This window comes from Liolophura sinensis, chromosome 8 (genome assembly GCF_032854445.1).
Source record: "Liolophura sinensis isolate JHLJ2023 chromosome 8, CUHK_Ljap_v2, whole genome shotgun sequence".
Lineage (NCBI taxonomy): Eukaryota > Metazoa > Mollusca > Polyplacophora > Chitonida > Chitonidae > Liolophura > Liolophura sinensis.
Genome location: NC_088302.1, coordinates 251,015 through 277,226, shown reverse-complemented (window position 1 = coordinate 277,226; position 26,212 = coordinate 251,015). Strand labels below are relative to the sequence as shown.

At 43.2% G+C, this 26,212-nt stretch overlaps 1 protein-coding gene across 2 annotated transcripts in view; it reads left to right on the top strand.

Moving 5' to 3' along the window:
• The window catches only part of LOC135472947 (thrombospondin type-1 domain-containing protein 4-like), a 166,560-nt gene that overhangs the window by 23,174 nt on the left and 117,174 nt on the right, over positions 1 to 26,212 (top strand). Inside the window, exons 1-2 of one of the 2 annotated variants that reach the window (XM_064752689.1) lie at positions 16,403 to 16,489; positions 20,987 to 21,047. In XM_064752689.1, the coding sequence (XP_064608759.1) occupies positions 16,476 to 16,489; positions 20,987 to 21,047 (75 nt within the window). In that variant the 5' untranslated portion in view covers positions 16,403 to 16,475. Of the gene's footprint in view, positions 1 to 16,402; positions 16,490 to 20,986; positions 21,048 to 26,212 lie in introns of those variants that run through there. The other variant, XM_064752688.1, reaches the window with a different exon arrangement.

The following is a 26,212-nucleotide window of genomic DNA, read 5'->3' as shown; positions in this document are numbered from 1 at the left end:
TTTCGTTGACCAAGTCATGATTCGATGCGTGATCATGTCATTTTCAGCTGATAAATCTAGAGTACGGTTGGACAACTTGGTATAAACATGCTTAACTACCTCATCAAGTTACGTTTAGCTCCCTATCCAAGTTTTTGCTGTCTGAAAAAGGGTATATATGATACCAGGTTGGGCTGCCATACCCATGTATACGTGTACATGTATTAGTGTGTGTTTAATCTGATACAGCCTATGATTGTCATTGAGGTTAATTTCACAAACGTTCATGGGCGTAATCTTAATTTTGTGGTACATATGAACGAAGAAAACTGTGGAAAGCCAGGGGCCTTCCTGTTTCCTTTCACTTTATTTAAATGCTGGGGCAATGTCTCATTCATTTTTCTGGTTTACATCACTTTCATGATATGACGTCACAGCGCTGAATATCCTGTCGTCATGTCTAAAACTATCGTAACTGTATACGTCCTAAACGGCGACACCGTATAGCCACGTCTAACACCGCTATAACCGTATACGTCCTACACGGCGGACACCATATAGCCACGCCTAACACCGCAGTAACCCTATAGCCACGTCCTGAACGGCGGACACCATATAGCCACGTCCTGAACGACGGACACCATATAGCCACGTCTAACGCCGCAGTAACCATATACGCCCTAAACGGCAGACACCATATAGCCACATCTAACACCACAGTAACCCTATAACCACGTCCTGAACGGCGGACACCATATAGTCACATCTAAAACCGCATTAACTCTGCACGTCCCAACCGGTGAACACGCTATAGACACGTCTAAAACCACAGCAACCCTATAGCCACGTAATTGAACGGCGGACAGCATATAGCCACATCTAACATCACGGTAACCGTATAGGTGCTAAACGGCGGACCCCATATAGCCACGTCTAAAACAACGGTAACCCTATAGCCACGCCCTGAACGGCGGACACCATATCTCTGGTTAATGAGATTTAACGCATCTCTAGGCTCAAGGGCTTTTGACGCATCTCCAGCGTTAAGGGCATTTGACGCATCTATAGGGTTAAGGGCATTTGACGCATCTGTAGAGTTAAGGTTTTTGACGCATCTCTAGGGTTAAGGTCTTTTGAGGCATCTCTACGGTTAAAGGCTTTTGAGGCATCTCTACGGTTAAGGGCTTTTGATGCATCAGTAGGATTAAGGGCTTTTGACACATCTCCAGGGTTAAGGGCTTCTGGCGCATCTCTAGGGTTAAGGGCTTCTGGCGCATCTCTAGGGTTAAGGCTTTTCACGCATCTCTAGGGTTAAGGGCTTTTCACGCATCTCTAGGGTTAAGGGCTTTTGGATAAGGGCTTTTGGCGCATCTGTAGGGTTAATGGCATTTAACACATCTCTAGGGTTAAGGGCTTTTGACGCATTTCTGGGTTAAGGGCTTAAGATACAGTAAAAAAAATCCTGTATCTATAATCAGGATGGACGAAATCAATGTCACTGTGAAATATCTCGCTACCTTGATATCAAATCCTAATATCGATGCTGTTGAATGTCTTGTTCCAATGCTTGGTACAGTTTTTTGGAGTGAACCATGTAGAGAAGTAATATAACATAAAGACACTGGCTTCAGTGAGGATAAGGACGTGTGTTCTGCCAGCCCAGACTTCATGTTGTGGTTAATGAAATCTTCCCACATAACGGTTAACACCATCCTATATATCGCAGATGCTCCTATGACGTGTTTTTAGTGTAAGTAGCCGGGACTGTATTCGTGAAGCCTTAGTTCCCAGTTCCCATGCGTCCATTGCGTGTGGCGGCCGATACGTCTAAGTGAGAACGTCCGGAATGTATCCCCGTGTGGCACTGTTAATTGCTGAAACTTCCCCAGAAATCCACTGTAAAATCTTCACTGCACCTTCAAAGAGGGTCGATTTTAGAACCATGCGCTGCGTATTTATACAGCCAGGTGTTAATCGGCGCGGAGGCATCTGGAGAAATGTCAGAGCCGGCATGACGATGGCGTAACTGTTACATTCCGCACGTGTTTCTAAATGACACCCGACAGCTACCGATGTCGTCTTATCAGTTACCTGTCACTACAATCGTGTAGGTTATAGCCCTGACAATTGTTCTACCGTGTTCATCGTCTTAAATAATACAACTTTAATACCTCCGAATTTTAGCGTTTCCAGTTCCCTCAGAAATGATAAGTGTTCTGTTTATCTGGTAGGAATTCCTTAGAGAGGTGTTTCTCTATGTGCTACATAGTGACTGGGTATAGTTTTTAAGTGAGATTTTCTATCCAGTTAAGCCGTTAGCGGTTGACAGAAAATGTAGCAAATCTCAAATGTAACCTATGCCTGAAGCTTCAGCAACTGTAAGACTGTGTAAAACTGTCAAAATTTTTAGCAACCAACATAGTGTGTAGCAACTGTCAGAATGTTTATCATTCAACATCAGATGTAGCCATTGTCAGAATGTGTAGCAACCAACATAAGGTGAAGCAACAGTCAGAATATGTAGCAACCAACATAAGGTATAGCACGTCAGAATGTGTAGCAACCAACATAAGGTGTAGCAACAGTCAGAATGTGCAGTAACCAACTTAAGGTATAGCAACAGACAGAATGTGTAGCAACCAACATAAGGTGTAGCAACAGACAGAGTGTGTAGCAACAGACAGAGTGTGTTGCAACCAACATAAGGTGTAGCCGCTGTCAGAATGTGTAGCAACCAACATAAGGTGTAGCAACCAACATAAGGTGTAGCAACCGACACAATGTGTAGCAAACAACATAAGGTGTAGCAACAGTCAGAATGTTTAGCAACCAACATAAGGTGTAGCAACAGTCAAAATGTGTAGCAACCAACATTAGGTGTAGCCACTGTCAGAATTTGTAGCAACCAACATAAGGTGTAGCAACAGTCAAAATGTGTAGCAACCAACATTAGGTGTGGCAACTGTTAGAATGTGTAGCAACCAACATAAGGTGTAGCAACAGTCAGAATGTGTGGCAACCAACATGATGTGTAGCAACAGGCAGAATGTGTAGCAACCAATATAAGGTGTAGCAACAGTCAGAATGTGTAGCAACCAACATAAGGTGTAGCCATTGTCAGAATGTGTAGCAACCAACATAAGGTGTAGCAACAGTCAGAATGTGTAGCAACCAACATAAGGTGTAGCAACAAACAGAATGTGTAGCAACCAACATAAGGTGTAGCAACAGTCAGAATGTGTAGCAACCAACATAAGCTGTAGCAGCAGACAGAATGTGTGGCAACCAACATAAAGTGTAGCCACTGTCAGAATGTGTAGCAACCAACATAAGGTTTAGCAACAGTCAGAATGTGTAGCAACCAAAATAAGGTGTAACAACTGCGAGATGGTGTATAGACTATCAGAGGTGTCCACATTTGTCACTTAGGGGTATATTTGTGTAGCTAATCCCAGTTAATCTCGTCACCAAACTCGTGTAATAAGATTCTTTGTCCAACGCAAACAAGTAGTGAATTTGAGAACGATGTTCGGGTGTTATAAAGTCTTGGCGTTTATCAGCGTGACGTGTAAATCAGCTTTGTGTGGTGGTGTAATTCTTGTTATTCTGTAACCAAACAATCACTTGACTGGTACTTCAGTGTCATGTGAAAACCAGCTTTGTGTGGTGATGTAAGTCGTGTTACGCTGTAACCAAACAATCACTTGGTTCTTCAATGTTACGTGTAAACCAGCTTTGTGTGATGATGTAAGTCTTTTTTACTCTGTAACCAAACAATCACTTGACTGGTTTTTCAGTGTCACGTGTAAACTGGCTTTCTGTGGTTATACCAGTCTTGTTACCCTGTAACTAAACAATTCCTTGCCTGGTTCATTAGCATCACGTGTGCACCACACGGGGATATAAGACCTGTCCCTCGTGAATCAAAGTATCACGTGACTGGTTGTTCCGCTTCACTCCACATGACAACCTAATTTTACAGCTCTGTGACAGTAATGTCATTGGCTTTCCTGTTAAAGCAAGAATGAACAGTCGTTGTTGTGTAAACAGTGAACAGGATTGCTCTGCACAAATATGGTTAGTGAGTGTTTCACGGTGTCTAATTATAACACAATGAACTTCAACCAGAAGTCATTTTATACCAAGTCGCACTTTCGGATATAAATACCATGTATTGGAACTAGCGGAGGCAACAGATAATTGCTTATTCGAAGAAACAACGCAAACGTTCAGAATTGAAGGAGTAGCTGTAATAGTTTATTTACATTCCCATTTTCTTAATGTTTGTATATTTACAATTTGTGACAGAGACTACTAGAGACATTACCCTAATAGTACCAGAAAAAAATTTGCGTTATTGACCACTTAATTCGCAGCAGAAATTAGACGGCAACATTAACGGCTTGCTACCGAAATTGACCACTACACAAAACCCCTGCTACAAAAATTAACTACCCCACAGAAATTAACTAAACATGGAAATTTCTAACCACAGAAATTAACTAGCCATGGAAATTACTAACCACAGAAGGTAACTACTAGTCGAAGAAACCCTCTGCTACAGAAACCTCTGTTGTGGACCCCTCAAGCCACCATCAACACTGAGATGTGGAACCCTAGAAAGGAGTATCTGCGCTCTGGCCAGATGGTGTCCATACTGAGGAAATAGCAAAATCACTACTCAATCTGATTTTCATGTAGGCTATGTATGGGCGGAACCGATTTTTACACATCCACTTTGGTACTTAAATTCATCAAGGAACTAAACTTCAACCTATCGTGAATTTATTGTGGCTATTACATTATACATCCAAAATAACTCTGTCTTAACCATCACATCTAACATGTTCTTGTCCCTAAGAGATGACATCAGCTAAGGCGTGCCCTGACTGCACCCAAGGTTACATGAATTCAGGGGAGAGTACACTGGCCGCCCACTGGACAACTGTTTTTTTTTATGTTACCAGGTCAGTCCATTCCCTGAACATCTTGCAATGCTATGGAATCTGTGATATAGAAGTAACACTACACTTTACCTGTTGCATAATAATGTATCAGCTGGTGTTGAGAAAAGAACACCAGTAATACCACTGACTTATTTAGGACGAGGGGTGAAAATACATCTACATGTAAACGGCCACACACATTTTTTCTGAGGTACTTGGTACCTCTATAAATCAAGTTTTAACAAGGATTTCTTTGTTAGGGGATGCACCATGTTAGAGCGTCCGGGAACACGAGGCCATGGGATGCACCATGTTAGAGCGTCCGGGAACACGAGGCCATGGGATGCACCATTTTTTTTTAGAGCATCCGGGAACACAGGGCCATGGGATGCACCATGTTAGAGCAAACGAAAATACGATGTTGCGTCACATGTGCCTTACGAACATATAGTTAAAGAGAAAACATGATCCAAGTGAAGTAAGCAGAAACAGACGAGTCATGGAGTTCTGAAGATAAAACAGATAACATGGCTACACTTTCGATTGTCTCTATGTGGGTGATTTTGCTTACTTTGAACTCGGATTTCTGGGTTGTGTAACATCACACAAATAAAAAGTTACTTAATAAACACTTTATCGATCCATATAAACATTTGATCTGAAGTTGTCTTTTCTTCTAAGTGTTTTGCCTTTGATTCTACATTTGTGTACGGTAGGTATAATTACCCTTCTACCACTGGAGAATTATGAGCGACCCATTAATAACTAATTATTAATTAATTAATTACCTAATTATCTTTTACGTGAAATTGGTGGAGTTATTAAAAAGTAAAAGTATTCAATCCCGCACAGCCCGCACATTCCACACGGCCCAGTACACCTACGCTCACAAACGCACACCCCCGCTTTCTTCAAAGTGAAGCTGTTGCCCGTGTTATTAGCCTATGAACTGTGCACCTCATCCAAGTATAACCTCAAGGTAATGTGACGAGGGAAAACGGCAGCCGGTGCAAAAACTGCTGATAGACATAAAAAAGTTTCCCTCGTGTCAGTTATATTAGGCTTGTCACAACGATTTGCCTTCTCAGTAATCCATGATAGTTCAGAACATGCCGGTTTGTCGGTGGACACTCCATTGACTGAACAGGTAAATCGATGGCAGATTTTATGAAAACAAACTCCATAGTATTACCGTCCAAATCCCTATGTCGTATCGGTTGTGCGTGATTGAGTGGATGTTTTCTCAGAGGCGGTATGTACTTGTCGTCATCTCTTCGGGGGTCGATACGGTGTGTTTTATTGTGGAATAAACGTCTGTCTGTCAATGAAACTCCGACTGACGGTTTGGCTAAGGTAATTTTCACCTTGTTCCCAATTGCCCAATAATTACTTAATGAGACCTGTCGTTTGCTCATGAGAATGAGAGTTATGACGTGTATCTGTGGGAACAAACTTCAACGCCGACTTGCCGTCAGTTCTGAGATTAACAGCTACCATTCACTGGGTAAACTAGGCGATTTATAGTTTATTTATAGAAGATTGGGTCACCTCGTCTTTTTCCATTTACATTGTCAACAGCGTTTTGGAGGGTAAGGCGAAGCCCCACGACTTTAGCAGGACGGGTAACGGAATACACCGTCCTCATCAGTCGTGCTTATCACTGAATGGTGATCATTCAGCCGCTAAGTTTAGATCAGAGGATCCCGATCTGTGGCTGGTAGATATTTCTTGTGGACATATTGCTGTGATACAAATATAGCCGGCCTTATTCATAAAATATCGGCTATATTCTGGCCAAATCTCTGATAGATCTCTTTTTTTAGACAGCATACATACCAAAAGGGAATATACAGATATGTTTGTCACAGAGACCTCTAGTCAAATGCGAACGGGTACATTTTGATTACAACAGACAGCTTCAGGAAATTATCCTTGACCGTCCTTAATACTTGGAAAGACAAGAAGCATCATTATAAAATGAGGAAAAACAAACTCAAGCTGATTCTGATATCCAACCCCCAAACTTTGTAAATGGCGTACTGTGTGTGGCGCTGATGGTGGGCAAATGACATACTATCTGTGGCGCCTAGGGTAGGCAAACTCTGTGTGATGTCGTGGGTAAATGGCTTACTGTGTGGCGCCAAGGGTGGGCAAATGGCTTACTCTGTGTGGCGCCGAGTGGCTTGATATGGAAACTATGACAACAGAGTAAAACAAAACAAGTGGTATTTTCTTTGTTATTCTTTGAATGTACAAGCTTGGTTTTCGTTCGCTCTCTTCTGCATATATATAGTTAGAACATTGCCCGTATACCACTCGTGTACCGCTTGTAATAATGCTCCTTGTACCAGTGCTGCAGGGACTGATATGTGACTTGTACCCGGAGAAGTCCCCTAAATCTCTGGATGTAATTACGTTAGATATTATTTTGTGGTAGATGTCTAAAATCTGGTATTAATCTGTACTTTTTATAGACATCGTAGTGTAATATACCCGGATAATCTAACCTATTTTAAATTGATGTTTATTTGGAAGACAAATTGTTCCCTTCATAGCGTATATTTATAACCTTTTCATTTGTTGTCATAAGAAAGAGCATAAGCAAACAGTGAGTCCAAAGCGTAGTTTAGCCGATGCGTTACTGTGGTAGAAGGGACGTATTACGCCAAGTGACAGGAAATCTGGCAATGGTTGGCTGCCTGTGTACCGCTGGATGTAGTTTGTTCCTAGTCCCTACCAATTCGCCGGTGAACTTTGCCTGTTTCCTTCAAGTCCCACGACGAGGTCACTGTTTTCAGTCGGGCTGTTTTAGTGTAAACTTTGCCTACTTGGATCTCTCTGCTGGTATCTTTTCTCCCAGATGATTTGAACCAGACATGAATGCAAATGACGACGTCTCATTGAAGAAATATTTGATTTAATCGAGATGATTTAAACAGCTACATATTGTCACATCGGTCGCGTGCATTACTAGTAAATACCGATGGAAGATCACTTCCTGAAATTTTGCGCCTGAGCAGACACTTTCCTCGTACAGGTCCACGATCGATTTCTGACATCAAAACCTAATGGCTGATATAGCCTTGACTGAAATGAGATATTTGTTGTATCATGGTACTCGGTACAGATGAGCATACTATATGTAAATGATTTGTATACAAACACTGAGAAGGAGGGCAAAGACTTTAGATGTCGTTTATTCTCCAGAGTTGCAGGTATTTTATGCGGCCTGTCTACCGAACGCGTGTTTGGAGAAAGTTGATGAGCTGTAAACCCCAAGCAGTTATAAAAAAAGCTACATACGGTCCATAATGGTAGCATGCACAGATGAAGGTATAGGAATGAAAGGTAGTAAAAGACTTCAAAAAATGAGATTCAGTTCCTTTCACTTGCTTTAGTTATGCTATGCACATGACGAATAAGCAAACCATTTTCTCCGACACCTTCTCCGGATTTTTCCTTCTGACAGGCCTGGTAGTTATGGAGTTATGGAGTTATGGAGGGACATAGTAACAGAAACTCTTAAGGACCAGCCAATACCTCATATTTTCAGTATTGGGCAATTGTTAAAGCAAGCTTTAAAAACAGTAGGTACATTTATTTTCCACTCATCGCAAACGTGGATAAACGTGTAGAAAGTTAAAACATCATGTGACATATTGGAAGAGATGTATTATGCTGACGCGATTAAGTAGATTATATGGCAATACGAAGATGGTAGGCTAAATATCAAAATGCATGCACACATACCAAAAATTGCGTACTTAATTACATTTCTTTACTAAATTGTTGTCTAACGCCGTACTCCGGATTTTGTCACATACACTGGCGGTTAGCTCTCTCGATAAAGCAAACTCTTCCACACATGATACAGACATTTGCTACGTGTGAGATAGATATCTGCGAGGTTGAACGAACGTAAAATTACGTAAACATTCTCATGAGAGCCGTCGGTCGGTTACAAATTCCCGTCTAAAGCCTAAATGATACTACAACCGTACACCTCGCGGGTTGGGGTGATACATTCCGCTCACTGAACTACATCTCGCCGGATGATCCTGCACCTGATGTGTAGGGCTGACGCATCCGGTAAGGTTTGGCTCAGTCAGCAGGATGACCCCTTATACCTCTTGGATAGGGTTGCCTCATCTTGTTCACTGAGGCAAATCTCGCGGGATGATCCTGCACCCTGTACACCTCGTGGATAGGGCTGACACATCCTGCTGACTGAGCCAAATCTCATCGGATGATCCTGCACCCCGTATACCTCGTGGATTGGGCTGACTAATCCTGCTGACTAAGCCAAATCTCGCCGGATGATCCTGTACCCCGTATACCTCGTGGATAGGGCTGACTCATCCTGCTGACTACGCCAAATCTCGCCGGATGATCCTGTACCCCGTATACCTGGTGGATAGGGCTGACACATCCTGCTGACTGAGCCAAATCTCGCAGGATGATCCTGCACCCCGTATACCTCGTGGATAGGGCTGACACATCCTGCTGACTGAGCCAAATCTCGCAGGATGATCCTGCACCCTGTATACCGGGTGGATAGGGCTGACACATCCTGCTGACTGAGCCAAATCTCGTCGGATGTTCCTGCACCCTGTATACCGGGTGGATAGGGCTGACACATCCTACTGACTGAGCCAAATCTCATCGGATGTTCCTGCACTCTGTATACCTGGTGGATAGGGCTGACACATCCTGCTGACTGAGCCAAATCTCATCGGATGATCCTGCACCCTGTATACCTCGTGGATAGGGCTGACACATCCTGCTGACTGAGCCAAATCTCATTGGATGTTCCTGCACCCTGTATACCTCGTGGATAGGGCTGACACATCCTGCTGACTGAGCCAAATGTCATCGGATGATCCTGCACCCCGTATACCTCGTGGATAGGGCTGACTCATCCTGCTGACTGAGCCAAATCTCATCGGATGTTCTTGCACCCCGTATACCTCGTGGATAGGGCTGACACATCCTGCTGACTGAGCCAAATCTCATCGGATGTTCTTGCACCCCGTATACCTCGTGGATAGGGCTGACACATCCTGCTGACTGAGCCAAATCTCATCGGATGTTCTTGCACCCCGTATACCTCGTGGATAGGGCTGACACATCCTGCTGACTGAGCCAAATCTCATCGGATGTTCCTGCACCCTGTATACCTCGTGGATAGGGCTGACACATCCTGCTGACTGAGCAAAATGTCATCGGATGTTCCTGCACCCTGTATACCTCGTGGATAGGGCTGACACATCCTACTGACTGAGCCAAATGTCATCGGATGTTCCTGCACCCTGTATACCTCGTGGATAGGGCTGACACATCCTGCTGACTGAGCCAAATGTCATCGGATGATCCTGCACCCTGTATACCTGGTGGAGAAGGCTGAAACATCCGGCAAGATGTGGCTGAGTGAGCAGGATGACCCTGTATACCTTGTGGATAGTCAGCTACTAAAGCTGAAGTAAGCAATATTCCAGAAATGTTCTAAAATATATGAAAAAAATCTCCACCGCTTATCAACAAAATAAATAGCAAACAATCGTCAGTACCTAGCCACTCGTTTGGTGATGCCATTTTGCCTTGTTTTAGCTATCTAGAGTGATATCACAAAACCAAGGAGCTCTCTCGGTTAATCGGCATCAAACTATGTGACAATGACAAAATACAAGCAAAAGCACCTGATACCCAACCCAACTTTCCATTTTCGAAGGGCCGATATTTCTTTTAGTTTGGCACTCGATTAGGATCAGGCGTCGTGTTTTAGCGGTCCTATTCGTCCTCGTCCTGCGTGGGTGTAAGCATTTGGCCTAGCTGTCTATACCGACTTCAGCGAATTCACCGAACATAGTAGGAACTTCTGATTGATAGCAGACCCTTTCATTCAGATTTTGGGAAGATATTTTCTTAATAAATCTGACTTTGCTAAGGAAAAATAATACAAAGTCACCATATTTTTCTTCAAGCTATGACTTTCCGAAGGCGGTTTTCCTGCCAGCTCACCTTGAAAAGTTACTGTAGTATCCTGTCCAGCTTGTACGCATTGTGACACGGACAGCCGTTCTCAGCACACACACTGACAATCGAGAGCTAATCGGTTTTGGATGTGATATCCAATTATCACGTGGCGCTTTCAGTACTTGTGGTTGGTAAAGTTCATAAGGGCTTCTACGACATGGCTACTCGAAGTGAAATGTCCGTCAGTGCCATATCTCCAATGCTGAATTTCATCTTTTTGGTTTTCAAAATTTTATAGCATTTTTTACATATTTTTCTATGATTACTGTGTCCTATGTCATTTTTGCTATGTATATATAGTGCCAGACTTGTGTTCATTTTAAGTTTGAAAATGTTATAATGCAACTTTACTAATTTAAGGAAACTTATTACCTACTTGGAATAATAATACGTACACACCACATCTCTTTTGCCAAAATGTCCGGTCCAGCCTGTTTAATGTTTTTTTCTCATTTTCAAGATGACATATGATTTTAACTCTGCCTTATAAGAAATATCAGTGAGAGAAGGAATCGTGGTCTTACCTAACCAGATGTCCCTAATTTAGAATTCATTCATTTACTTAAATAAACAAGACTTCCTGTTTGAAATTCACGCCTCACATTTTCACTTATTTTTCGTCGTCTGAAAATTATGCAAACATTACCTTGCGGTAATAGTCAAGGCTGGATTTCCTCTTGTTGTGTCATGGTGACATGTGATTTCAATTAGAACATTCCGCCTGTTTGCGATTGCGGTGCGGCTTATAATTCTCTTCTGGCGTATTTATCAACGGCTGCTATAGCCGGCAGCAACTTCAAAGGCGTGGCTTTATAGAACACAAGGCTCGCGCTTATGGCAGACTTTTCTAAAGTGAGGGTCTCTGATTGTGACGTTTGAACATATTTTACTGGCGGTTTATTGATGTGTTATGGCATGTTTACCGTGCTGGAGTATCCCCTTGTAGCACTGGAACAGCTTGAGACGCGCGACTGGGTCAAAAAGTTGACAAACTTGCTCTTATGTATGGCGAGCTTCCACCATAGATTGGCCAGCGTTTGGCGCCAGCATTCTTCAGAGTATCAACATAAAATTCCTGACCTTAATGTTGTTCAGGAACGAATTTGAATTTAAAATCTGTGAGTTAGTTCCTGGCGGTTGCGGTATTTCTTCGCCTCCTCTTATTTTCACCTTAAGGTCAGCATTCTGGTATTCGCTACAGCCAGCCTTCAGCCACACGTTTGACATTTGCCCTTTGGATTCATAAAGTCTTGGCACAGAAGTCCACAAACTTTGTAAGTTTTGACGGAGGAGATATAAACGGGTGGAGCAGGAATTATAAAGTAGCGTCCTTAATATACCTTGATTACACTGACAGGTCGACTTAATGACGGTATAAGTTCGTCCGAAATGTTAAACTTTGTCATAGTAACATTTGTTTCTAACAGATATTGTTCAATGATCGCTGTAAGAGGACAGTGACGTGAATTGTTAGGCGTCTAATCGCTTTATCATAGTTGACAGGATTAGGCATAAATGCCGCCCTGCCCAGGTTTTATTTTCATGAGTAGCCATCACAGTTCAGACTTTGTCACGTTTATCTGCCGGTCGTGGCTGGATGCTCATTCGGTCTGACATTGCCAGTACAATACCAGTTTTTTTTATACAGTCTGTTGACAGCTACAGACTCAACAGAGACACAGTTTCATTCCTCCCTGCTTTCAGGTCTGTAGCGGCAGATGGTCATCGGTAGCCTTTTCCATGTAGAAGCTTTCGTAGAGGTAACCCCTGCGAAGTGTCCGTCACACAAGTCTAGCGCATACATGTGTGAGATAAAACATACAGGAATTGGATTGGCAACTCTTATCTATGTTTTCTGCGTGAGGATCAATGTGACAGATTGGACTAACAGTCGGCAAACACACTCGTTCATTTCTACGGCATTCTCAAAAACCGCGGTAGATTACACATTCATACCAATGTTAAAAAGAACCACGCCAATTGAGTATTTATGGTTTCTCTCTGGTTTGTTGAACAGCACAACAACTGTCCATCTGATGTGATGTCATTCGTGTGTAACAGCGCCAAGGTTAAGGCTGATTGAACAGCTGGCTGATATTATCTGGTGCCAGGAAAACCACCTTATACCTGTAAATATCGCGGTATCTTTCATCATTCGATCATCCGAACGTAGTGAGGCGAGGCCGAAGGGCGAACCGACCGAAGACAAACCAGTAGAAACGGCAACTATGGTCGCCGAACTTACGGTTTTTATGACAGCTGCCATGTTTGAAGGACTATGGGAACAAATAGAAAGAAAGTGTCATTTGTACCAGAATCTAAAAATTGTCAGCACTGCACGCTTATGAGTCTCACTGCCGTATGACACACCATCACCATCAATCTATTAAACAGCTGTTTCTTTCTAGGACTTTTTATCCAAACTATAGTGAAGTGAACATATAGTGAAGCTCACACATAGTGGCGACTATACGTATAGCGGCGATCACACATAGTGGCGACTATACGTATAGCGGCGATCACACATAGTGGCGACTATACGTATAGCGGCGATCACACATAGTGGCGACTATACGTATAGCGGCGATCACACATAGGGACGACTATACTTATAGTGGCCAGCACGCGTACACGGTGACGAGCATACGTATAGTGGCGATCACACATGTAGTGACGATCACACATAGTGGCGACCATACGTATAGCGGCGATCACACATAGGGACGACTATACTTATAGTGGCCAGCACGCGTACACGGTGACGATCACACATATAGTGGCGATCAGACATAGTGGCGACCATACGTATAGCGGCGATCACACATAGGGACGACTATACGTATAGCGGCGATCACACATACAGTGACGATCACACATAGTGGCGACTATACGTATAGCGGCGATCACACATAGGGACGACTATACTTATAGTGGCCAGCACGCATACACGGTGACGAGCATACGTATAGTGGCGATCACACATGTAGTGACGATCACACATAGTGGCGACCATACGTATAGCGGCGATCACACATAGGGACGACTATACTTATAGTGGCCAGCACGCGTTCACGGTGACGAGCATACGTATAGTGGCGATCACACATGTAGTGACGATCACACATAGTGGCGACCATACGTATAGCGGCGATCACACATAGGGACGACTATACTTATAGTGGCCAGCACGCGTACACGGTGACGAGCATACGTATAGTGGCGATCACACATGTAGTGACGATCACACATAGTGGCGACCATACGTATAGCGGCGATCACACATAGGGACGACTATACTTATAGTGGCCAGCACGCATACACGGTGACGAGCATACGTATAGTGGCGATCACACATGTAGTGACGATCACACATAGTGGCGACCATACGTATAGCGGCGATCACACATAGGGACGACTATACTTATAGTGGCCAGCACGCGTACACGGTGACGAGCATACGTATAGTGGCGATCACACATGTAGTGACGATCACACATAGTGGCGACCATACGTATAGCGGCGATCACACATAGGGACGACTATACTTATAGTGGCCAGCACGCGTACACGGTGACGAGCATACGTATAGTGGCGATCACACATGTAGTGACGATCACACATAGTGGCGACCATACGTATAGCGGCGATCACACATAGGGACGACTATACTTATAGTGGCCAGCACGCGTACACGGTGACGAGCATACGTATAGTGGCGATCACACATGTAGTGACGATCACACATAGTGGCGACCATACGTATAGCGGCGATCACACATAGGGACGACTATACTTATAGTGGCCAGCACGCATACACGGTGACTAGCATACGTATAGTGGCGATCACACATGTAGTGACGATCACACATAGTGGCGACCATACGTATAGCGGCGATCACACATAGGGACGACTATACTTATAGTGGCCAGCACGCATACACGGTGACGAGCATACGTATAGTGGCGATCACACATACAGTGACTACCATACATATAGTGGCGACCGCACGTATAGTGGCGATTATACACAGTGACAAGCATACGTATAGTGGCGGTCACACATAGAATGGCGATCACACATAGTGACGACCGTACGTATAGTGGCGATCATACACAGTGAGGAGCATACGTATAGTGGCGGTCACACATAGAATGGCGATCACACATGATGGCGACCATACGTTTAGTGGCGATCACAAGTAAGGTGACTACCATACGTATAGTGGAGATCACACTTATAGTGACTGCCATACATATTGTGGCGACCGCACGTATAGTGGCGATTATACACAGTGACGACCATACGTTTAGTGGCGATCACAAGTATGGTGACTACCATACGTATAGTGGAGATCACACATACAGTGACTACCATACATATAGTGGCGACCGCACGTATAGTGGCGATTATACACAGTGACAACCATACGTTTAGTGGCGATCACAAGTATGGTAACCACCATACGTATGGTGGAGATCACACATATAGTGACTGCCATACATATAGTGGCGATCGTACACAGTCTCGACCATACGTATAGTGACGATCACACATAGAATGGCGATCACACATAGTGACGACCGTACGTATAGTGGCGATCATACACAGTGAGGAGCATATGTATACTGGCGATCACACATAGTGACAACCATACGGATAGTGGTAATAACACATAGTGGCGATCATACGATTATTGGCCATTTCACATAAGGTGACTACCATACGTATAGTGGCGATCATACATATAGCGACTACCATGCATATAGTGAGGACCGCACGTTTGGTTGCGATCACACATATAGTGACTACAGTGACGACCGGGCGTATAGTAGCGACCGCACGTTTAGTGGCAACAACACGTACAGTGGCTATCACACAGTGACGAGCATACGTATAGGGACGATCACACATAAAGAGGCTACGAGACCTATAGTGACTACCATGCTTATAGTGGCGAGTGCACGTATAGTGGCGACCACACAGTGACAAGCATACGTATGGGGACAATCACATATATGGACTACTGTATAGTGGTGACCGCAGGTATATACTGACGACCGCTTACATGTATATAGAGGCGATTATATATATAATGAGGATCACGCAAATAGAGGCGACCACACAAGTAGTGGTGACAACACATATAGTTGATAGCAACCGAATAACACTTTTCTAATTTTTACTTGGCTAAAAACCTAGCTGACCAGTAGCTGAATGAACAACATTTTTGTACCTATGTGCCTTATAACAAAGAGTTCGCTAGGCCCCCCCCCATGTATAACAATTATTTGACATCGATGTACCTAAATATTTAAAGGTATTTTAAGGTATATAAAACTATATTTAATGTAATTGTAGAACTTTGTTTATTTTATCTGGTTTAACAAGCACCTGATTCTTGTTTGTTCTTATTTTGGATGTTATTCCTGAATTTTCCTGTAGTCTATGGAAGCCGGTTGAGGACATCTCGTTCGGCTGCTCGCGGGTCTAGAGCGAATGGAAACCATCTGCACTAAATGAAAAAAGTGTGGTAAGATTTATTGATTTATTTGATTAAAGTTTTACGCCATGCTCAAGAATATTTCAGTTACACGGTGGCAATTAGTATTATGGTGGGAGGAAACCGGGCAAAGCCCAAGGGAAACTCACGACCATCCGCAATTGCTGATAGACCTTCTCACATATGGTGAACTGTGCTAAGAAGTACATGTATCAATTTTGTGTTCCTAAGGACCATCAACATTTTGATAAGAAGCAGGATGGACGATGTTGTCAATGCTGAAAGAAGAATTGATAGTTTTTCGATTTTATCTTTCACCATAGAGGTCACAAACGTATTTATATATTATTTATAGCATTGTACATACTGACTGTCAGAACACATCGATGTCGTAAGTGCAGGAAATATGAAGTCAAGCGAGTAAGCATCAATGGTTGCGGATATTTTCTTCCTGTTTTATAGAAAAGGGTATTGGGTTGTGTTTTTCATTAACATTAGTAATGCACACTGTACTCCAATTTCTGTGAGAATTGGTCATTGTACATGTATAGGACTGATTCAAGAATCACGGATAAGCAACCAGTTCACAGAACGCTACATAATCATTTCTCTCCTTGTCGATGACCCTTACCACAACTACAAAGAAAACGTGAAACATTACACGGCCTATGTGGTTTGCTGATATTTTCTGTGTTGTTTTCTGGAACTTTCTGTGAGGTTTCTGGTGTTTTCTGTGTGGCTTGCTCGTATTTTCTGTGTGGTTTGCCGGTATTTTCTGTGTGTTTTGCTGGTATTCTCTGTATGGTTTTCTGGTGTTTTTCTGTGTGGTTTGCTGGTATTTTCTGTGTGGTTTGCTGTTATTCTCTGTGTGGTTTGCTGGTATTTGCTGTGTGGTTTGCTGGTGTTTTCTGTGTCGTTTGCTGCTACCTGTTGTGGCGTAGTCACAAGTATTCCTCGACCCATTGCGCCTGCTTTGGCCCATGTGGTAATTCAACTTAACTTCCATGTTCGCTGACTTGTTAAACAAGCGGCAACCCCGCTCTAAATATTTGCGGTGAAGCTTATCTGTGTATGTAACATGTAGCTGGTCGTGTTCCTGCATGATGAATGAAGCTTGCTAACAATAGAGCTTTTGTGTGACGGTGAAGAGAGCCCCTCCATCATCGCACAGTTAACTTCTTACACAATGTTACCTGTAGAAATTAAAACCGTGACCAAAGATTCACCCCGTCTCTCTTGGGAATGAGGAGAAACTTCGATAAACATCGACCAACGAAATGAAAAATGAACTTAGTCAACAAAAAGAAAGTTGAATTTGCCCCAGTCTCCATTGACGTTGTCCTGTTTATATGAGTATATGGTCTATCGCAAGAGATCAACTCTTAAATTTATGTGGTAATAAATATAATTGACCAGTGGCAAAGCCGTGTTAAAACACCATAGGTAGTCGCAATTGGGCGACACATAATGGAGGTGGCGTTGGGACTAGAAGCGGCAAGAATGCTAACACAATTTTCATGTATCCGGGAAAGGGGTTATAAATTGATCTCTTCCACTATGTACATCTTGGTGCTTATTGTTTTTAATTCTGTTAATGGTCGTTAATATAGAGTATCATTTCGTGGGACATTGATTTGGAATCTACACACCGCACACATCAACCTCTTTATTTTGTTTGATTTTCACGTTAGTTTTGTGAAAAATGACAGATGGAAAGTTGCTGAAATTTCAAATTTACACTGTTGATAAATTGCACAAACGTCCAAACACAGTACTGGTAACCTGCAGGAGACATACACATGGCGCCACATAAGAGGATGAGTTGAATCCATCCGGATTAAAAATTGTGACTGTTGGTGAGGGAATAACGTGCGCTGACACAGATTTAAAACGAGGTTTAATTCTGCTTACGCCGCTTCCGTACACAATCCACCATTAAGACCGTTGATAGCCGTCTGAGGTTGAGACAAACAAGCGCGTGCTCACTCTTTCTTACATTCATTGCCACAATAGACAGGTGTAATTAACAGTGGAGTGCGGCCGAGCCCATGAATGGAGGCCGGGACGAGGACCTGTGCATACCATGTCTGTCAATGAGGTAATGATTACAGGCCCCACAATGGCCCCGGATTACTTGGGTACGCCGACGCGTGACGGCGCATGTGAAAAGACGGACTAAGAGGAATGACGGAATTGCGGATTCAGTCAAACACGATCGCTGCTTGTTTGATACGTATAATCTACTCTACGTTATATCAGAACAAATTATCCCTCACGGAATCCGATGTCTGCTCACTTGTGCTGTGTAAGTTTATAGCAGTAGCTCCTTATCCTGGGCTTGACTTCGTGGACACCTGTGGTGAGAACCCTAACTTCGATCGCTCTATACGGACTGTGTAGATATGTGGGTGTTTATTCCGACCCAGCGCAACCCTACTTCTCACAATTTGATTGCTCTCGTGGACCTCACTCGCCCCACGCGTCATGCAACTACCATTAATCCTCCGTACACTTTGGTATCGCTAACTTGGAAAAATCTTTGGGTATTTAACGTTGTACATGTAATATGACACTTTTGTTGTGTAACATTATAACATGACACGTGGAGTTTGTAACGTTATAACATGACACTTGGGGTGTGTAACGTTATAACATGACACTTGGGGTGTGTAATGTTATAACATGACACTTGGGGTGTGTAACGTTATAGGATGACACTTGGGGTGTGTAACGTTATAGGATGACACTTGGGGAGTGTAACGTTATAATATGATACCTGAGGTATATAAGGGGCCTCCGTGGCTCAGTTGGTTTGGGGCGCTAGCGCAGCGTAATGACCCAACAGTCTCTCACCAATGCGGTTGCTGTGAGTTCAAGTCTAGCTCATGCTGGCTTCCTCTCCGGCCGTACGTGTGACGGTCTGTCAGCAACCTGCGGATGGTCGTGGGTTTCCCCCGGGCTGTGCCCGGTTTCCACCCACCATAACATGACACTGGCCGCCGTTGTATAAGTGAAATATTCTTGAGTACGGCGTAAAACACCAATCAAATAAATAAAAATAAATACCTGAGGTATATAACGCTATAGATAACACTTGGGGGTAAAAAAACGTAATAATATGACGCTTAATGTATATAAATCTATATTCTACCCCGCTGTTAGTTGCGGGCCGTGCGCAAATATACATATTAAAAAGAGATGACCTTTCAAACAACATGGTATGACCTTAATGTTAATTGGTCTAAAGTGCATGACCTCTGCGGAGGGAGCGAAACAGAATGGCAACATGAAATATGTAGTTTTTGCCACATTCTCTTTATTTTTAGAATAGACTTTAACACTTGCGTCTTGGTGTTTGTTGTGTAACCCGCGTATCGCGTTACAAACTTGTGCATCCACCCTTTCGCGTCTTCGAAATCACCGCACCCACCTTTTCGCGTTTTCGAAATCATCGCTCATCGCACCCTGCTAGTCATCACCTGACGTCAGTTGTCATAGAGTTAGATTTAGGTCACACTTTTGGAGCCAAATGTTTCGACAAATGAGGAGTTATGAATGCTGCTCGCCAAAGACTAGGAACATATGAAAATTACACCACACGTTTAATGAATCTGATATATCGGGTCACTCATTGTATATCCTCTATATAATATTGCACTTTGCGTGTGTAACGTTATAACGGTATAACATAACAGTTGGAGTATATAGCGTTACAAAATAACATTTGGGGTAGATATATTAACGTTATAACACGACGCTTCATGTATATAAGATTATAAAATGAGACCTGTGGTGTATCGCGTGGCCTTCCCGCACCTTGTAGTCTATTGTTTAGTAGCGCTGGGCTTTGAATTTCCAGGACACACGAGGCGTGTGTTGAAATCCTCCCTTGTGCTGGGAAAGCTCTCACTGCTCGTGGAACCTCCATGATAATGGCCGTTTGACAACGCGTCGCATATGGCCGTTACACCGACGCTTCGCGTGTGGCCGTGAAGGCCAATGTTTCTCATATGGCCGTTACTCCGACGCTTTTCACATGGCCGTGTACGCCGACGCTTCGCATGTGGCCGTGTGCGCCGACGCTTCTCATATGGCCGTGTACTCCGACGCTTCGTATGTGGCCGTGTGCGCCGACGCTTCGCATGTGGCCGTGTGCGCCGACGCTTCTCATATGGCCGTGTACTCCGACGCTTCGCATGTGGCCGTGTGCGCCGACGCTTCTCATATGGAGGTGTACTCCGACGCTTCGCATGTGGCCGTGTACGCCGATTCTTCGCGTGTGGCCGTGTACGCCAACGCTTCGCATGTGGCCGTTACGCCGACGCTTCGCATATGGCCGTTTACACCAACGCTTCGCATGTGGCCGTGTACGCATTCTTACATTTGTTGAAGACCACTTGTTTTCCACCAATATTATGTGCACATCTGTGCAGAGAAACGTCGGTACATTTGACCAGTAAGCGCAATTCCCTGACAGGATCCCATCGGCCAGCAGAATGTTATTTACGATTGTCTTCTTTATTTCAGGGTAACACTGATTCGATTTCTTATCTGTCATCTGTTTCTCTTGGCGGAACCACGTGACCAGGTAAGAATTACTTTTATAAAGCAGAATTTATAGCCACGCTTTTTTTGATGAATTTGATTACATACCTATATATTGTGACAGATCTTAATTCCGGACCCTTAACCTTTTGCCTATGGGTTGGTTTGCATCTAGCACTCACTGGATCGCCTATGAATTTGTGACAAAACGTTTCTGAGGTAACTAGGGTGGGCTGAGATGACAGTGTCAGGTAGCTTAGTCGGGTTTCGTTAGGTAGCTTAAGTTGGCTTTGTCTGGTAGATGAGTTGACTTTGTCAGGTAGCTGAGGTGACTTTGTCAGGTAGGTTTTTCTCCCTTGATGCTGCCTGACCCTTAACTCTTGCTTCCTACTCGACACAATTCCTGAGAGCCCACAAATCGTGTATATGTACAACATATATGCCGAATGCCGAATATTTCGTTTATTCACCGTGATACTTGCGAGTACAGTAGGCCTATTTGGAAGGCCACGAAGTAATGAGGCTTAGTGAAAAGCAGTAACGTTGTTTTACTGGAAGATACTGCTTCATATGTTATGCTTCAGCCAAGCTGTTATGCTTCAACCAAGCTGTTATGCTTCAACCAAGCTGTTATGCTTCATCTAAATTATTCAGAATATTCCAACATACTGGTCTTTGTATTTTTCACAGATTTTGAATGAAAGTTAGGAAAAGGTGGACATGAGTTTTTTATGATGTAGTGCTTGTCGTCGACCAGAGGGTGGCTCTTGTGAAAGTAATATCTATATTTGAAACCGTTGAGGATATTTGAATATCTTGATATGTTGTAAGTGCGGAATGCTATTGTAGTATGAAAAAAGCTATTGACCTGTTTTATTTGATCATTTATTTATGTGCATAAAAAATAGTTACCTGCCCCGTCCGTGTACTTTTCCTGGTTTATGCCCAATGTGCAAGAATATCAGTAAACCGTTATATGTGAATATGTTACTCTATACCTTCATGGTAGATAGTATTACAGCGTGTCTTCATGTCCTGTTGACATAATCTGTCTTCGGCTGCGACCGTACCGGGAAATGTTAATGTTTGCTTACACAGTCAGTGACATGCTCTTCTTTCTCAGTAGCAAGCGGTTTTATTAAACTTTGTCCCCATCCAGATTCCGTCTTCAAAGTGGCTAACCACAACACTGTTGTCTATTTTCGCTCCGAATCTAGAAAAAATATACTCTGGCTTGCGTGAGATTACGTAAGGGCACAACTTTGTTTCAATATAGTATTTCAGAGATGAATGGTGTATGACAGAAGTTTGATGGCGGGTCGCCCCCTCTACTTTAGGATAGACCCAAAGTATTAGACTGACTGACTGAGCACAATACAGAGCCTGTGCACCACAGTCATTTCATGTCAAAGAGCTTCCAGAAGGGTAAATAAAGGCCTTAAATTGATACTCACACGGATCGCCTCCAGAACTGATCATTGACACAGAGATAAAAGGCCCTTAGGCTGGTATGAGAAAGGGCAGGGTTCCTGCATAGTCACATTTCACAAAACAGAAACAACAATTCAACCGTTGTTCAAAGGCAGTTTCTAAGTTATGGTCGCCACAATGTCAACTGAGTACACAGTTACCTATAGCTGTGATCCCAGTACTTACTCACCCAATGATTACAACAGGACTACTAAAGTCAAATCATACAAGGTCAATGGCTGTCAGAGTTTATAAGATCAGTGCATAATTAAATATTCAGTCGAATCAGCCGTTCAATCGATCAACCTTTCGGGTAATCATCCATTTAATCAAACAGAAACACACGCCTACCATTCATTCGATCAACCAACCATCTTATCAATTATTTTAGCTATGTACTCCATAATTTGTCGAGAAGAGCGTTCTACTCGTAAGTTACCGAGGGTACCGTGTCGATCATGTCAGTGGCTTGTGCTTGTAGCCGGCTGTCGTCACCATGTCCTCACCATACAGTGTTAACGGTCGCTGCGGGAGATCCGCAGACATCTCCTAGGAAGCCATACGAAAGCTACCACCCAGTGTGCCCTCCCGGAAACCTCTCATATCGCTTGCTCTGTACTGTTAGCTAACATGGCGGATCTTTTTTTATCGGGTGGATTATGCCAAGTGCAGGTTCAGACCCGAAGACACAGCTGTATGCGTTTTGACAGTGGTCATACAGACGACTAATTGTGACAGTGGTCATACAGACGACAAATTGTGAACGAGAATTGCAAATATATTTAGGTTAAAGGCGTCGACTTGTGCAATAAAAAGGGCTGAAATGGCTGAGGGAACGCCTTGGTTACTGCTGGGTACTGCCTGGTTCACTGCTCTGTACATTCCCACTGGGATCGCATATCTCATTTCATCGTCACGTGCTGTTTATGTCGACACCGTAGATCTGATGTAGGTTTACACTGCATCCAAGGGTCAGAGCCCAAAGTAAAATGGAAGATTGTGCATCTTTCTGCCACTAGGTGTCACCGCACTTTGTTTGTGCCTCCATGCATAGTATTCTCACAACAATTACTGTGGTTTACAATTTCTTTGAGCTAACTGTTTTGAGTAGAACATTTGTCATTACCGACATTAAATTTAATGTTAAGAATAGGTTGCCTTTAGAATGAGCAGTTCTGTTTATCGTAGTCCATAGACTAGAGGATTCCTGATTAATTATGACCAAAAAATCAAGATATTTTTCAAAATCGAAAAATATTCAAAAAGTGAATACAGACCTAGTTGTCAGCAGGTTGTTGTTTGAATGTTCCAAATCTCCACTGAACCTTGCCTGTCAAGCCAATGTATAAAGCTTATATCGATGGTCTATATATATTCACAGTTTGTTGCTCTGTCACAAATTTGTCTCCCGAAGGCAGAAGCACGCAATGGGACATAACTCTGTTGATCATTAAACACTGCCGTATCGCTGCGGTGTTGTCAGCTGTGTCTTTAATGACTTGGTGGTCGTTCACATTTTACAACAAACCAAATGGAACTGCTTGTCTGAAGCTAATGACAACCGTTCACATAAGTCTTCAGACAGATGAAAAAAGGGTAGAATGCCATGGGTAACGTGTGTGATGCATTTCCCCTTCTAACACTCATCAGAACTTGTGTATACATCTCATATATATTTAAATTAAACTGTTATCAGTAGCTAGAACTTGATTGTTTAGAAAGTCACCCAAGTCTTTGTTCTACGCTAAAATCTCAAAGGCTTGTACGATTCAGTTCCGTCACAGACCACCCTCTTTCTACAGACGCCTTCCCTGATATCTTAGATACAGCTAGTGTAATATAAAATTTACGAGAGTTTTACGACACATTACCACGGCGATATCGCATGACAGAGGGACCGACCTGTTGCCTTTAACCAGTCCGCACGTGTTCAGCCGATAACTGGTGAGCTTCTCACATGATCGAGTACACGACAGAGAGGCCACCATCTTAGAGGTGGCGGTAAGATTGTTCTACCCAGAACATGGTGTCTGAGAACAACTTGTGTTTATCCATGACCAAAACCACCCACTTGATTATGTAGCTTAATTCCTGTACTTATTGATTACATTCCTGTGTGTTGTTGTTGATGCATGTTTTTATTCAGGGCGTCTTTTTGTGATACACACACATGATAGCGTGATACGCACATATGATAGCGTGATACACATATGTTTGCGCGATGCACATATATGATAGCGTGATACACATATATGATAGCGTGATACACATATATGATAGCAAGATAGACGATTTACATACTGATTCAATGTATTTGCCTAGATTTTGCCTTACATCTTTTAGTTGTTATTGAAAACTGTTTTAAAAGACCGCTTCTCCTTGCTTGAATAAGTCCTATCTTTCTTAGATCTTTGGTGCTTTGTGTTGAACTTTATTGTGAAAATTGATCTTGTGATTACTGACCCGGAACGTGTATAATGGTTAGACGAAGTGCTATTTTGACGCCTTGATTGTATAACATTGCGGTGTTGCTTTGTGATCGTGTCTGGGCGTGCATTGTTGGTTACCTTGCCAAGGTATCCTCCACCAAAACTGAATGCCACTCGACAAGAAGAGGTGGCAGTTAAGTTCATCGTGCAATACTAAGGTAGAATGTGACCCTTACTTATGCCTTTTTTCTTCATTCAGACATTTTAATGATAACGTGGTGCACGTTGTAGGTTTGCGCTAAGAAAAAAAAATGCGTTTGCATCGAAAGATGCATTTGACGAGTTACATCCACGCTTGACGAGTTACATCCACGCTTGACGAGTTACATCCACGCTTAACGTTGGAAGAAATTGGATATCACGGCTGGAAAGCACTTCACTTCGCCAAGTACCTGACACGCCTTTAAATTCACAGTTCTTGATGGGGCAATGGAGATTATATTCGAAGACATGTGGATATATGGATGTATAGGTGTATTCGAGAGAGCACTGGGGGCCTACTGGGGGCAGTGGTGAGCGTGCCAGCGGTGCGCAATGACCGAAGAGCCTCTCACTCATGTGGCCGCTGTGAGTTGAAGTTCACCTCTTGCTGGCTTCCTCTCCGGCCATACGTGGGAAGGTTTGTCAGCAACCTGCGGATGGTTGTGGGTTTATATGTTTTGATAATATATGTATTTGAAGCAAATAAATCATCCATTCAACGAATTTAGTCAATTAATTTGAATCAATAGCACACCTTCATTCAGTATGTTGCTTCCCTTGAAGTGTCTTTATCAACGCAGGTTGACGGACAAAAAAATAATAAAGTAGAGGTACATCAGAGACGGCTGTGTGCGATGTGTACATTACGTAGATTTTTCTTTCATCACCCTGTCACCGTACATGAAGCTGATGAGCTAATAAAAGGTACATAAAGCCTTTGAAGGAAGACTTCCACTCTCACTGTTTACTCGTCGATGCTAGCGCACATATGGGGTTTGATGTCCCGTTTGTCTTCACTGACCTCCACCCCTCTCTTAGTTCTGTTTACACCTTGCTTGTGTCTATAGGGTACAATGAAGAATCGTTGAAGGTTTCTTTCGGTGGACGGACGTGGAAGTTTAAGGGTGTTACCATGTGGCGATTCTCTTCTAGAATCCCGTCCGGAAAGATGAACACCTGTATAAATACCTGTATCAGTGGTAGGAATACAGGATTCCGGAAACAGAACGCCTATTTTGTCAGACCCGTGTACCATGTTGTCAGGGAC